The sequence below is a fragment of the Phoenix dactylifera genome, unplaced genomic scaffold (genome assembly GCF_009389715.1).
Source record: "Phoenix dactylifera cultivar Barhee BC4 unplaced genomic scaffold, palm_55x_up_171113_PBpolish2nd_filt_p 000986F, whole genome shotgun sequence".
NCBI classification, from domain to species: Eukaryota; Viridiplantae; Streptophyta; class Magnoliopsida; order Arecales; family Arecaceae; genus Phoenix; species Phoenix dactylifera.
Genome location: NW_024068341.1, coordinates 3,901 through 17,070, shown reverse-complemented (window position 1 = coordinate 17,070; position 13,170 = coordinate 3,901). Strand labels below are relative to the sequence as shown.

The 13,170-nt window shown below is 45.3% G+C and overlaps 1 protein-coding gene across 1 annotated transcript; it reads left to right on the top strand.

Moving 5' to 3' along the window:
* Positions 1-7,569: 7,569 nt before the first annotated feature.
* LOC103717078 (tuliposide A-converting enzyme 2, chloroplastic-like) lies at positions 7,570-8,819 on the top strand. The gene is given in 2 exon segments (XM_008805322.4): positions 7,570-8,155; positions 8,157-8,819. Coding segments are annotated over 2 exon segments (957 nt in total). The 5' UTR covers positions 7,570-7,615; the 3' UTR covers positions 8,574-8,819.
* Positions 8,820-13,170: the final 4,351 nt, after the last annotated feature.

Sequence of the window (13,170 nt, the reverse complement as noted above, 5' to 3'; positions counted from 1 at the left end):
CGCACCTTTTGGAGATACTTTTGCATGGATGGCTCTTTAGCTTCAAAATCTCCTTGGACCTGGTTCACCACCAGCTGGGAGTCGCTGAATGCCGTCAAGTCTCCCACGTTTAGTTCTTTCGCCAGTTTGAGCCCGGCGATGAGGGCCTCATACTCGGCCTCATTGTTCGAGGCCGGGAACTCGAGGCGCAGGGCTTGCTCAGCCACCACTCCGTCTGGACTAGTGAGGATAAGTCCGGCCCCGCTACCCCCCGAGGTCGAAGACCCGTCCGAGTGCAGGACCCATGGCTGCCTCGGGGCCTCCTCCGCGGGTCCAGATGGCAGGTCGGGGTCGTCCGGAAGGGTGCACTCCACGATGAAGTCGGCGAGTATCTGGGCTTTGATAGCCGGCCTGGGCCGATATTCGAGGTCGAATTCTCCGAGCTCGACCGCCCATTTGGCGATCCTCACCGCACGATCCGACCTCTGCAATATTTGCTTCATGGGCTGGTCGGTCAATATAGCTATCGTGTGGGCTTGGAAGTAAGGCCTGAGTCTCCGAGCCGAGATGATGAGAGCTAAGATGGTCTTCTCAAGTTTAGAATATCGGGTCTCGGCATCCCTGAGAACCCGGCTGGTGTAATAGACCGGCTTTTGGAGCTTGTCCTCTTCCCGGACGAGAACTGAGCTCACTGCGGCTGGGGAGGCGGCCAGATATAAGTAAAGGACCTCGCCTTTCCGGGGCTTGGTGAGCAGCGGGGGAGAAGCCAGAAGGCTCCGAAGATCTTCAAAGGCCTGCTGGCATTCTTCTGTCCACCGGAAGTCTTTCGGCAGTTTGAGGCTCTTGAAGAAGGGGAGGCAACGCTCGGCTGACCGAGAGACGAACCTTCCCAGGGCGGCTACCCGCCCCGCGAGCCGCTGCACCTCCTTAACTGTCTTTGGAGGCGACATCTCTTGCAGTGCCCGGATTTTCTCCGGGTTGGCCTCAATTCCGCGCTGGGTCACTATGAAACCCAGGAACTTGCCCGAGGTGACCCCGAACGCGCACTTCGCCGGATTGAGTTTCATTTGATATTTTCTAAGCTTGGCGAACGTCTCGTCGAGATCGGCTATGTGGTGTTCCGCCGCTCGGCTCTTCACCAACATGTCGTCCACGTAGACTTCCATGTTCCGGCCGATCTGGTCTTTAAAAATCTGGCTGACCAGCCTCTGATAGGTGGCCCCAGCGTTTTTCAGGCCAAAGGGCATCACCTTATAGCAGTAGGTGCCCTTGTCGGTGATGAAGGCCGTCTTCTCCTCGTCTTCTGGCGCCATTCGGATTTGATTGTATCCTGAAAAGGCGTCCATAAAAGTTAGCAGTTGGTATCCCGAGGTGGAGTCGACGAGCTGGTCGATGCTCGGGAGGGGAAAACTGTCTTTTGGGCAGGCCTTGTTCAGGTCGGTGTAGTCCACACACATACGCCATTTTCCGTTAGCCTTCTTTACGAGGACTATGTTGGCGAGCCAGTCCGGGTAGGAGACCTCCCGGATGAAGCCGGCTCCGAGGAGTTTGTCCACCTCCTCGGCCGCAGCTCGTTGTCGCTCGGGGGCGGAGCCTCTTTTCTTCTGCTTTACAGGCCTGCTGGTTGGTTTCACCTGAAGTCGGTGGACCATGACCTCAGGGTCAATTCCTGGCACGTCCGCGGGCGACCAGGCGAAGACGTCGGCATTATCCCGCAGGAAGCTGACGAGGCGATCTCTCTCATGGGCGCCGAGGCCGGAGCCGACCTGCACGGTTAGCTTGGGAAAATTTTCTCGTAGTGGGATTTGAATAAGGAGCTCACCGGGCTCTACTTGCTTCTTCCAGGGGGTGTCCCTCGCATCGAGGGTTTCTATGGGGAGTGAGGGGCGCGTCGGGCGGTCTGGCGCCTCAGCTGATTGTTTCACTGTGTGGGCCGCCATGTAGCATTGCTTGGCGACTAGTTGGTCTCCGCGGACCTCGCCTACTCCTTGGCCGGTGGGGAACCGCATGAGTAAATGGCGAGTTGAAACCACGGCTCGAAGGGTGTTTAACCCTGGGCGCCCAAGGATGGCGTTGTAGACCGAGGGCAGACGGACCACCAAGAAGTCCATCCTCACAGTGCTCTCCCGGGGGGCGAGGCCAACTGTGACAAGGAAGCTAGCCTCACCTTCAACCGAGACCGCATCTCCGGTAAACCCGACTAGCGGGGCATTGATTCTCCGGAGATGTCCTCCTGTCAACCCCATTTTTTGGTAGGCATGGTAGTACAAAATGTTGGCTGAACTTCCATTGTCAACTAGGACACGCTTTACATCAAACCTATTTACAATCATGGAGATGACCACAGCGTCATCGTGAGGGGTCTCGACCCCTTCTAAGTCCTCGTCCGAGAACGAGATGACTTCATCAGTACGTGGGCGCTTCGGGGGTGTTCCCTGGGCGGCCGTTCCTGCCGAGGCCCGCCCGATCATGTTGATGGTGCCGGCGATGGGCCTGTTGTCGCCTGGATTTTCGGTTGGTGCGACATTCTCCGCCGGCCTTCTTTCCTCAGGTCGATTCCTCACGAACTGGTTGAGTACTCCCCGTCGGATGAGCGCTTCTATCTCGTCCCGGAGTTGGAAGCAGTCCTCCGTGTCGTGCCCACGGTCTCGGTGGAAGCGGCAATACTTCCTGGTATTTCGGAGAAATCCCGTGTCTCGCATAGGAGGCGGGGGTCGGAAGAAGTCCCGACCCTCAATTTTCATCAGGATCTCGGCCCGGGGAGCATTGACGGGTGTATAGTTCTCGTACCTCGCCTGGTACGTCCGGGGCCGTGGTGGAGACCTCGGACGAGGAGGTGTCCTCTGCTGAGGTCGCCCCTGCTGACGGGGCGGACTCCTCAGTCTGGGGAGATTTTTCTCTCTGCGGGGAGACCGGCTCCTTTGTCGGCCGCGCTCCTCGCGGCGCTTCTTCTGCTTCTTAGAGGCGGGCTCGATTGCTCCCCGCCTGGAGGCGACTGCCTCCTCGGCCTTGGCATACTTCCGGGCTCGGGCCAGCATTTCGGTGAAGTCGGCCGGGAAGCTCTTCTCGATGGAGAAGAGGAATCGGTAGGAGCGAACCCCAGTTTTCAGAGCCGACATGGCTATCGACTGGTCTAGCTCGCGGACCTCCCATGTGGCGGCGGTAAAGCGGTCCAGGTACTCTTTGAGGGACTCCCCCTCCTTCTGCTTGATGTCCAGGAGGGAGTCTGATGTCCGTCGCTGGCGCCGGCTGGCAGCAAAGTTGGTGGCGAACTGCCTGCCGAGCTGCTCAAAGGAGGACACCGTGTTCGGCTTCAGTCCAGAAAACCAAAGCCGAACGGTCCCTCGGAGGGTCGCTGGAAAGGCTTTGCAGAGTATGGCCTCCGAGGACCCTTGTAGGGCCATGAGGGCCCGATAACTCTCCAAGTGGTCGAGGGGGTCGGTGATTCCGCTGTAGGGCTCCACCTGAGGCATTTTGAATCTCACGGGAACCGGCTCGTCCTCGATCTGGCGGGAGAAGGGGGACTTGGCAGTGAACTCAAAGTCCCCTTCCTGTCTTGCCTTCTTGCCGTGGAGTGCCGCAATCTGGCGCTCCAGATGCTCAACTTTTCGGTCGAGCTCCCCCACCCGTGGGATTGTCGTTGTGGTTTGCGCCGGCCCTTGGCGGTCCGGGGCTAACTCCGCCTCGGAAAGTTGGGGTCTCCGATCGAAACCTTCTCTCGGTAACTCCCTACGGGGAGTAGCCCGTTCTCCGTTGTTGGCTCTGGAGGAGCCATGCAGATTTTGACTGGGGAGAACCGGGCCGTTGGGGAGACACTCCGGCGGGGCCTGGGCCTGCGGGGGAAGCGCCGATGAAGCTTCCACGCGCCGTAGGCCCTGCACGGCGGCGGCCAGGGCCTGGACTTGCTGTACCAGGGCATTGAACTGTTCCAGCTGGACCTGAGGACCTGGGTCAGCTGGAGTTGGGGAATTCTGGACGGAGTGTCCAGGACTTTGCGGGGGACGCCGGGAGACGTTAGAGGCTCCCTTACTTCTCAACTTCATGACTGCTACTCGTGCCCTCCTTCTAGCGCCAACTGTTGCTGGAAATTGGACCCGGGGGCAATCTTCGGTCGAGGAGAGGGAGCGGGAGGTGGTTACTCACGGCGGGGTGGTGGTCCGTCGACGGGCGGCGTCCTCCGTCTGGGGCAATCGGCGAGAAGGAGCGGCTGATTCCCGCGGCTGGGCGACGATCCGACAGTGGGCGGCGTCCTCCGTCTGGGTGCCTGCACACGAGCCGGTGGCCGGGTCTTCCGGCGCCGGCCCTCCGACGCTCAAGTCAGGGAGGGGGCAAATCGTGTAGAGTAGAGGTAAACAGTGCCCGTCCCCAGTATCGATTTTCCAACCCCCTTTTATAGACCGGGGGTCGGTTTACCTGCGATGTAACGGGGCGAAGCCGTAGTACGGCTCGGCATGTCGTTCAGGTCGGCGCTTGGTCAGGCGAATAATTGCACTGATGTCGGCGATGAGGGCGTTGTACAACCCGAACTAGCACGCTACCAGGCGAATTTATTGCATCAGTGTCGGAGGTATGGCCGAGATCAGAGACTTATCACAGTTGACTAGACTCTGCTGGGCTTATTTGCCGTGGAGAGCTGGGAGTCCGTAGATGACAGGAGTCACGTGCATTAATTGTTGAGTGAGCCGGAGATCCACATTTATTGTGGAGTAAGCCGGAGATCCGCATTCATTGTGGAGTAAGCCGGAGATCCGCATTCATTGTGGAGTAAGCCGGAGATCCATATTTATTGTGGAGTAAGCTGGAGATCCATATTTATTGTGGAGTGTGCCGGAGGATCACAGCGGTCATGCGCCATAAATGCCGGAGGGGCGTCATAGTACGGTCTCTGGCCGGACCTCGGAGACGTATAGCCGTAGTAGGTGGCTGACAAAAGTAGGCCTCGGGCATTGGGGTTTCTCTTAGGTCGGAGGTTCCGAGTTCGGGTGCCGACTTCGGCCTTCCAGGGTCGACGATTGTGCGGCTTCTTTGGGGCTTTCGTGTCATTTGGGGGAAAAACCTTATTCCCCCAATAAGTTCCAATCACCATTCTTGTTTTAATTTTTTTTAAAAAAAATAAGGATATTGCTAGTTTTATTTTTTCTTTGTTTTAAAAGTAAGGCCGTGCTTTTCGCACCTTCGAAGACTTTACAGTCCTTTTGAAATATGGCAGCTAACATGTCATCTTCTCTGTATTTCAAGGTGGATGTATCCGATGTGAGGTTCCAGTGCGTCAAACGTGAGGTGTCCAGTTCGAAAAAAACAAAAAAACGTGAAAGAAAAATAGTTCCATCTTGTTGATTCCAATGAGAAAATTTGAGGCATACGTCACAGCTTACGTAGTGAAAGCAGCTTGCTTCAAATCTAATCTCATTGTTAAGATATTTTTTGCGGAAGGCCAAGCGAACAGTTCAGCCGCAGCGCTAATTAGGCAAAAGGTTCTGAATTTCCAAATCACGGCAAACAGCCAACACTTGAACACCTAACATCCCAAGCATGAATTCTTGAGCAAAGAGCTAACATCCAAAATGGCGGGACCATGCAGGAGACGAGACGTGAAAAAGGCTCGTTGAAACATGAGTATTCGTCGTCAGGTCCGGCCTTTTACTCCCTCGCACCCGACGCCTGCCACTTACGGCGTTATTTGGGCTTCCTTTTTCCTGTGTTTCAGCAAAGCTCGTTAGGTGTCGTTTAGGTCAAGACTTCCATCAGCATCTAGAACATGCTCTTCTCGTCTGGGAGTGTTTATTCGCCATTCGAATCGTAATTGGAATCGAAGTAAAAAATTAAAATAAAATTAGAATAGCTATATATTTGGTTTATTACTGAAATCGAAATTCGAATGAAATTTAGATACTAGAGGAGAGTTGGAATTGAGTTTTGGAGAATTGAAATATCCTTATTCCTCCATAAAATCAGAATGGGAATGCAACTTCCTTTAACCAATTAGCTGAATTGGGATTCATTCATTCTCTTTTTTATTGATGAACTAGATTTTTTGCTAGATTCATGAATTGGTGGGCCAAATATTGCTATAAGGTTTTATTTGGTTGGGGTATATCAGATTATGTGTAATCCGATGAATCTTGAAAATTGCTATCTAAAAAAGTACTTATGGAAAAAAATAACTTTTATCTTATTTGATTGGTTGGAAAATTACTTTAAAAAATTATATTGAAAAAAGATTACTAAATTTTGTTGGAGATAATCTTATATGGAAATATTGCCAAATTTCTATCTATGCCCTTAAATAAACAATTCATGTAATAATATTTTTTTTTTTAGTCTATTTGTTAGTTATTTATAGCCCACTTACATAACATTGTCAATATTGGCTGTTTTGAATATTAAAATATATTTACAAGAGTTAATAAATATTTTTAAATTAATTGTATATATATTAGAAAACATATTTTTTATTATAAATAGAGTTTAGTATGTTTGGGTATATAAATAAATATATTAATTATTAATAAATCCTATGTTAGATTTGTTGATAAATAATAATAATGTGTTAATTATTTATTAATAATTAATATTTATTAATAAATATATTAACATATTTATAATATACTAATATAATATTAATATGATATACCAACATAATTAATATTAATTATATAATATAATTAATATTAATATAATATAAGTAAGGGTATTTTCATTAAGAATTGGTAATTTTAGATTACCTCTATTCGGTAATCCATTATGGAAAAATTAATACCATCCTCTGAGGGTATTTATTTTATCTTCTCTTTTAGGAAAATAGATTTAGAACCTACCAGTTATTTTATTATCTTTCTTATGGGTAAGAAAGATTACCATATATCCATGCCAGATTAGCCTCACTTATGTTAATATAATCTAAGTAAGGGTATTTCTATCAAGAAATGATAAATTTAGACTATATTATGTTAATATAACCTAAATGAAGGTGTTTCCATCAAGAAATGATAATTTTAGATTACCTTCATTCGGTAATCCAGATGGAAAAAATAAACAACACTACAATTAATGATATTGATTTTATCTTCTCTTTTAAACAAATAGATATAAAATTTTTTGTTTATTTTTTTATGCTTACTCCAACTAAGAATATCCAAACAAGCCGTCCCAATTGGATTTGGATTGTATCCTTGGCACGAAGGAGTAATTGATCTTCTTTCAGGGTAGTTTGCATCCTGTACAGCTCTCAAAAAACTTTAATTTTTTTATCTGCTGCACGGATCTCAATAAGGCTATTACGGGATTGAATTTATTTGGCTAAAATTGCAGTCAATGTATTCCGGTGGAATTTGTCTATATTTCCAGAGTTTTCCAGGTACCTGAGATTTCCCATCAACGCTAAACGGTAGGTTTGAGGATTGGGACGGGGTCGGGTTGATCTTTCGCTCGAAAAGAATGATTCACCTTCTTTTAGCCAAGCAAATTCATCTACTTGTCTTGTAGCCCGTAACTCCTGACTGAATTGTCTGTATCTATTATTGTGGTCTTGTCTCTACACGGCCATCTGCTATCTATAAAGCCACGCGGAGTGCCCGGAGCCACGCCCAAACCAATCTCCCAGTTTTTTTCCTCTCTCTCTCCATCTTCACCTCCCATGGATCCCGACACCGAAGTCCAACTCGACCTCGCCCCCTTCTTCCGCATCTACAAGAGCGGCCGCCTCGAACGCCTCGTCGGCACTGACGTCGTCCCCGCCTCCGTCGACCCCGCCACCGGCGTCACCTCCAAAGACGTCACCATCGACCCATCCACCGGCGTCTCCGCCCGCCTCTACCTCCCCACCACCACCAACAAAACCAAGCTCCCCGTCCTCATCTACATCCACGGCGGCGGCTTCGTCATCGAGACCGCCTTCTCCCCCACCTACCACAACTACCTCAACTCCCTCGTCTCCCAAGCCCAGATCCTCGCCGTCTCCGTCGACTATCGCCGCGTTCCGGAGCACCCGCTCCCCGCCGCGTACGACGACGTCTTGGCCGCCGCCAAGTGGGTCGCCTCCCACGCCGCTGGAAGCGGCGGCCCCGAGCCTTGGCTCTCCGAGCACGGCGACCTCAACCGCGTCTTCTTGGCCGGCGACAGCGCCGGCGCCAATATTGCCCACAACGTGACGCTGCGCGCCGGGAAGACAGAATCTCGGATCTGGGATGCGGATCAAAGGATTGCTTTTAGTCCATCCGTTCTTCTGGGGGTCGAAGCCGGTGGGATCGGAGAGCACGGACCCGGAGCCGAGGAGGAGGACGGAGGAGTTGTGGGGATTCGCGTGCCCGGGGACGACCGGGGCCGACGACCCTTGGATTAATCCGCTGGCGGAGGGGGGGCCGGGGTTGGAGGGTTTGCCGTGCGAGCGGGTGCTGGTGACGGTGGCGGAGAAAGATTTTATCAGGGAGAGGGGGAGGGCGTACTACGAGGGGTTGAAGGGGAGCGGGTGGGGAGGGGAGGCGGAGCTGCTGGAGTCGGAGGGGATGGGCCATGTGTTCCATCTCCTGGACCCCACCAGCGAGAAGGCCGTGGCCAAGATGGAGCGCGTGGTTGCTTTCTTGAACTGCGCGTGATTTGTCGCACCAGGGTCCCGAAACTGATGTGGCCTGCAGAACTCTGGAATATTATTGGCTGGACTTATGCTCTTGGTGTTTATGCTCTTGGAATGGGGTGACGAGAGAAGACTGGTTCGATTAGGTTGAAAATTCAGCCATTGAAATGTATTGGTCCATTTGTAATCTGCTGGGTGGCCCTTTGTTTATATATGTTGGAAAATAAAGTGACATGCAAATATTTGCAATAATTTTAAATACTCAAAATTTAATTAATATGATTGGAGGGTGATAACAAAAGTGGGTCTGGAATCGAGGTATGCAAGAGGTAATATCGTTCTCCAGGTCCAATGACCTAGCTTAGCCTGAAGATTCCTAGTAGCATTATCCTAGTAGCATTATCAATGAAGGTGTGACCCAAAAGCTTCCATCAGCTGCTCGAAGGAAAGTAGGATGGGAAGAAAAAAAATAGAGAAAAAATAAGGAACAGAAAAAGAAGCAAAAGAGGGAATTGCGAAAGGAAATTTGCATTCTTGCACAGACTGCGCTTTGGATCTACGTCTGAGATCTTGCACCTGAAGTCTTTATATAAGCTCGGTCTACTTACCATAATGACGAACTCGTGACCTAATTATCAGGTCTATGGTCCAACCTTTAAATGGCCAGGATTCGCGGTTCTCAGCCCTCTTAATTCATTAATGGATATTTTCAGTAAGCATGCTACTTGTTAAACTTAACAGCATTCGGCTATTACTAGTGCATACTCACAAATACTAGCTAAATGATTGAGATGGGGTGTAAACGCCACCATAACATACTTTTCGAACTTGGGATATGGAGAATAGGTCTAGGGTGACATTATTTCATCATGTATTCAATCTCTTTGGTATTTCAATATTTCTTAGCAGTTGTAATGAAAAAGTATGAATCGTAGGGGAATCGGATAAAACACTAACAATTCAATGGCAATAATGAATGTCAAACTTCCTGAGAGATTCTAAATTAAGAACTAGAAGCAATAGTTTGATCAGTGGAATAACAAGTGTTTTTACCAGGTAGAATATTAGGTCCACTGGATTAACCTAGACATTCACCAATGGAATAGCAAAACGGATATTCTTCAACGATTTGACCTGACTGCATGCAAAAATATATAAACCAGCCATACTAGGCCAGCGCTTTTATATAAATGTTGCTTTTAAAGTGTCCTTTAGCAATAGTTTTTAATATTTTCTAGTTAAAAATGTGCTGCTAATGTTCCCATTTGTTGGAGTGATTTTATTTATTCTCATAGTCATTATTTAATTTTGACACCTTTTGTAGCTCAAAAAGAACTTAGAGAGCAAAAACTAGTTTATGTACCCCTTATGAAGTCTAAGTACTTGTTTTAGATTGCCATGATGATTGTTGTTTTAAATGTTGTTTTTAAGTTGAAGTTCTCGTAGTTTTGAGTAGATAGGCGGAGCCGATATTTTATCTTCATTTTGAAGCTTGTTGAAATATAAATATTTAAAACATGATATAGACCATAAAAGGGAAATATGTTAAAGCTCAAATATGGCACCAAGAAAATCTTCAAGACTATGTGTCATAACAAAATTGACTTACATTAGGAACTTTTTATGTATTGCGATAATATCCTGAAATGTACCAATTTCCTTTAGTCACATGATGAAATCCAAGAATGAAAATGGATCGGATATTAGTAAATCTACAATTCTACATCATATCTATATTTTTCAACAAATATGGATATTTAACAGAGACCAAAATTAATATCCATATTTACTCTAAATGGATATGAATATTAATTGGATATTAACCAAATATATATTTATTATAAATAGATATAGATACAAATTGGATGTTAAGCATATATATATATATATATATATATTATACGAATATAGATATAAATCGAATACTATTTTGGATATTAATTAGATTTTGAACAAAAGTCAATGATAAAAATCAGCAATAGTAACGTGCTTATAAGGGATAGATTCAATTAAAAAATATAATTTTAACAAGCATTAATTGAAGCAAGAAGCCATAATCAAAATAAAAAAACTTCATTAAACGCAAGAATTCAATAATAAAAACTAAAATAATGATATTATCATAAAGGATATATTCAATAAAAAATTACAATTTTAGCAAGCATTCATTAAAGGCAAGAAGCTAAACTTTATTAAAAGTAAAAATTTAAAAATAATAAATACAATGACATACTTTAATTAATTAAAAAATTATAATTTTATTTAATATTTCTTACAAGAAAGATATATAATCATAATCCAAAACTTAGCTTATATTTAATTTTATTTAATTAAACTATACGATATTTAAAAAAAATAATATGCATCTTATATTTAGAATTCGAATGACCACCTAACATGAATGCATTCTTATCCATACTCATAATAGAAGGACCTACATACAAATATGAGAAAATAAGAAAGTCAATTAAGATGCATGAATATTCCTAAACAATAATCATTTAAAAAAATAATAAATATATGCTTACTTCCTCACTAGAGCTCCTAAATTTGGATTTCATCATAATGACACAATTATTATAAGTAAAACTATAATACTATTTTAGATTTATAAAATCCAATATTAAAGACCAAGGAATTAAATGTATATATAAATAGTATCAAAAACACAACCACCATCCACCATAGTTAATCTAATTCAAAGATAAACTTTAAATACATCCAATAAACATAGTTATCTTTAGAAAAATATCATAAACTATTAAGCAGAATGGTTCAATTTAATATAATAACATCATGTGATTTTCAATGCTCCAATCACCCTACAATAAAAATGATGGTATTAGTATAATAGTTTGAACATATATAAAAAGATAATAAAGTAATTTTTTAAAACTATATGTCATATTTATCTACCTTATCACAATATATGATGTGATGTTGATTTGTTTGAGTCTTCAACTGAGATAGAATAGCTATTCGACATAACAGGATAATCAAAATCATAAACAATATATGCAATAGGAACCTAAAACAAAATAAAAAATTAACTAATAGTTTGGTCATTGATCTGTCACAACCTTCAGTGATAGATTTAGTCGTCACAAACATGGTCCCAAGTTACCATCACTAATTTGTCACAATGCACTGAGCAAAATCAATTTTTAGTAACCAAAATTCTGTCACTAAGTTTATGGCTTCTTGTCACAATTCTTGGTAAACAATTCAGTAACCAAATTTGGTCACTGATCATATTCCAATAACCTGGTACATTTGGTACATTGATTGGCTCATAATAATAATAATAATAATAATATCATTAGTAGCAAAGGCATTCAATATTACGCAAAAGTTATTTAACATGTCATTCAAAATAGGCATCAACATGTCCTAAATCCATCAAAATTAAAGTCCAAAAGTATGTCATAGAGATCAACAGAGATTTCATTCCTTCTAGCAATACAAAGACCTATCATCTAAGGCAAAAGCAATCATAATGAAGCATGATCAGCAGAACCAGAATTACCATTACTCCCCTGATCTGCATGCCTTGGTCCAAAGCCAATCTCTTCTCTCATCTTTTGAAGAACCTCTGATGACCCAAAGATTGATTCATAGATTGATTTTGATGATCACAAAACCTTGAAGTATAGATACTAATGTTTATGTTGCAAGGAGAAAGATATTTATTTTGCAAGGAACATAGCAAGTTGGAAGAACACAAGAAGGCCTCCAAAGCTCTCAAGTTGGAAGAAAGCTACAATTTATTGGCCCAAAGTTTAAAGTTCAAAGGATTCAAATTGGAGGAGTAAAATCAAAAGAAAAATTCAAAAGAACAGTCTTCGAGTCGACTCCAGTGGAATTCGAGTCGACTCCGGAGAAGTATGAGTCGACTCCAGAGAAGTATGAGTCGACTCCTAGGAGTCACAGGCAGAAAAGTCAGAGAGCAGTTTTTGGGTCTGAGATTCGAGTCGACTCCAGTGGAACGCGAGTCGACTCCGATGGTTGGCAAGTCGACTCCAAAGAAAGTGAGAGTCGACTCTCAGAGGAACACAAGGAAAAAGACAGAAGACCAATTTACTGACTCTGAGATTCGAGTCGACTCCCGCAATACGCGAGTCGACTCCTAGACACCGCAACCCAAAGATAGAAGACGGTATTTTCGTCTCTGAGAGGCGAGTCGACTCCAAGACAGTTCGAGTCGACTCCAGGCAGCGCGACCCCAAAAAATGCAGAGGATCAGTTTTCGGGCTCTGAGAGCCGAGTCGACTCCAAGAGAATCCGAGTCGACTCGAGGAAGAAAATCAGAAAGTATGTCCTCTGGATTCATGGGAATGAGCCGACTCCGAAATTGCCAAGTCAGCTCCAGATGTTGGCGAGTCGACTCCGGGTTAAGTCGAGTCGACTCCCAGTCAAGGCATGCACTTTAATTCAAATTTTGGAACAGTGGCCGAGTCGTCTCCAGTAAAGCACGAGCCGACTCCTGCAACAGGCGAGTCGACTCCTGATCGCGCGAGTCGACTCCGATCCCAACGGTAATATTGTCAGGAAAGTGCAGGACTGTGTCCAACGGCATCTATTTTGTCTCATAACGGCTAGATCTTGTTCCACGCCATCAA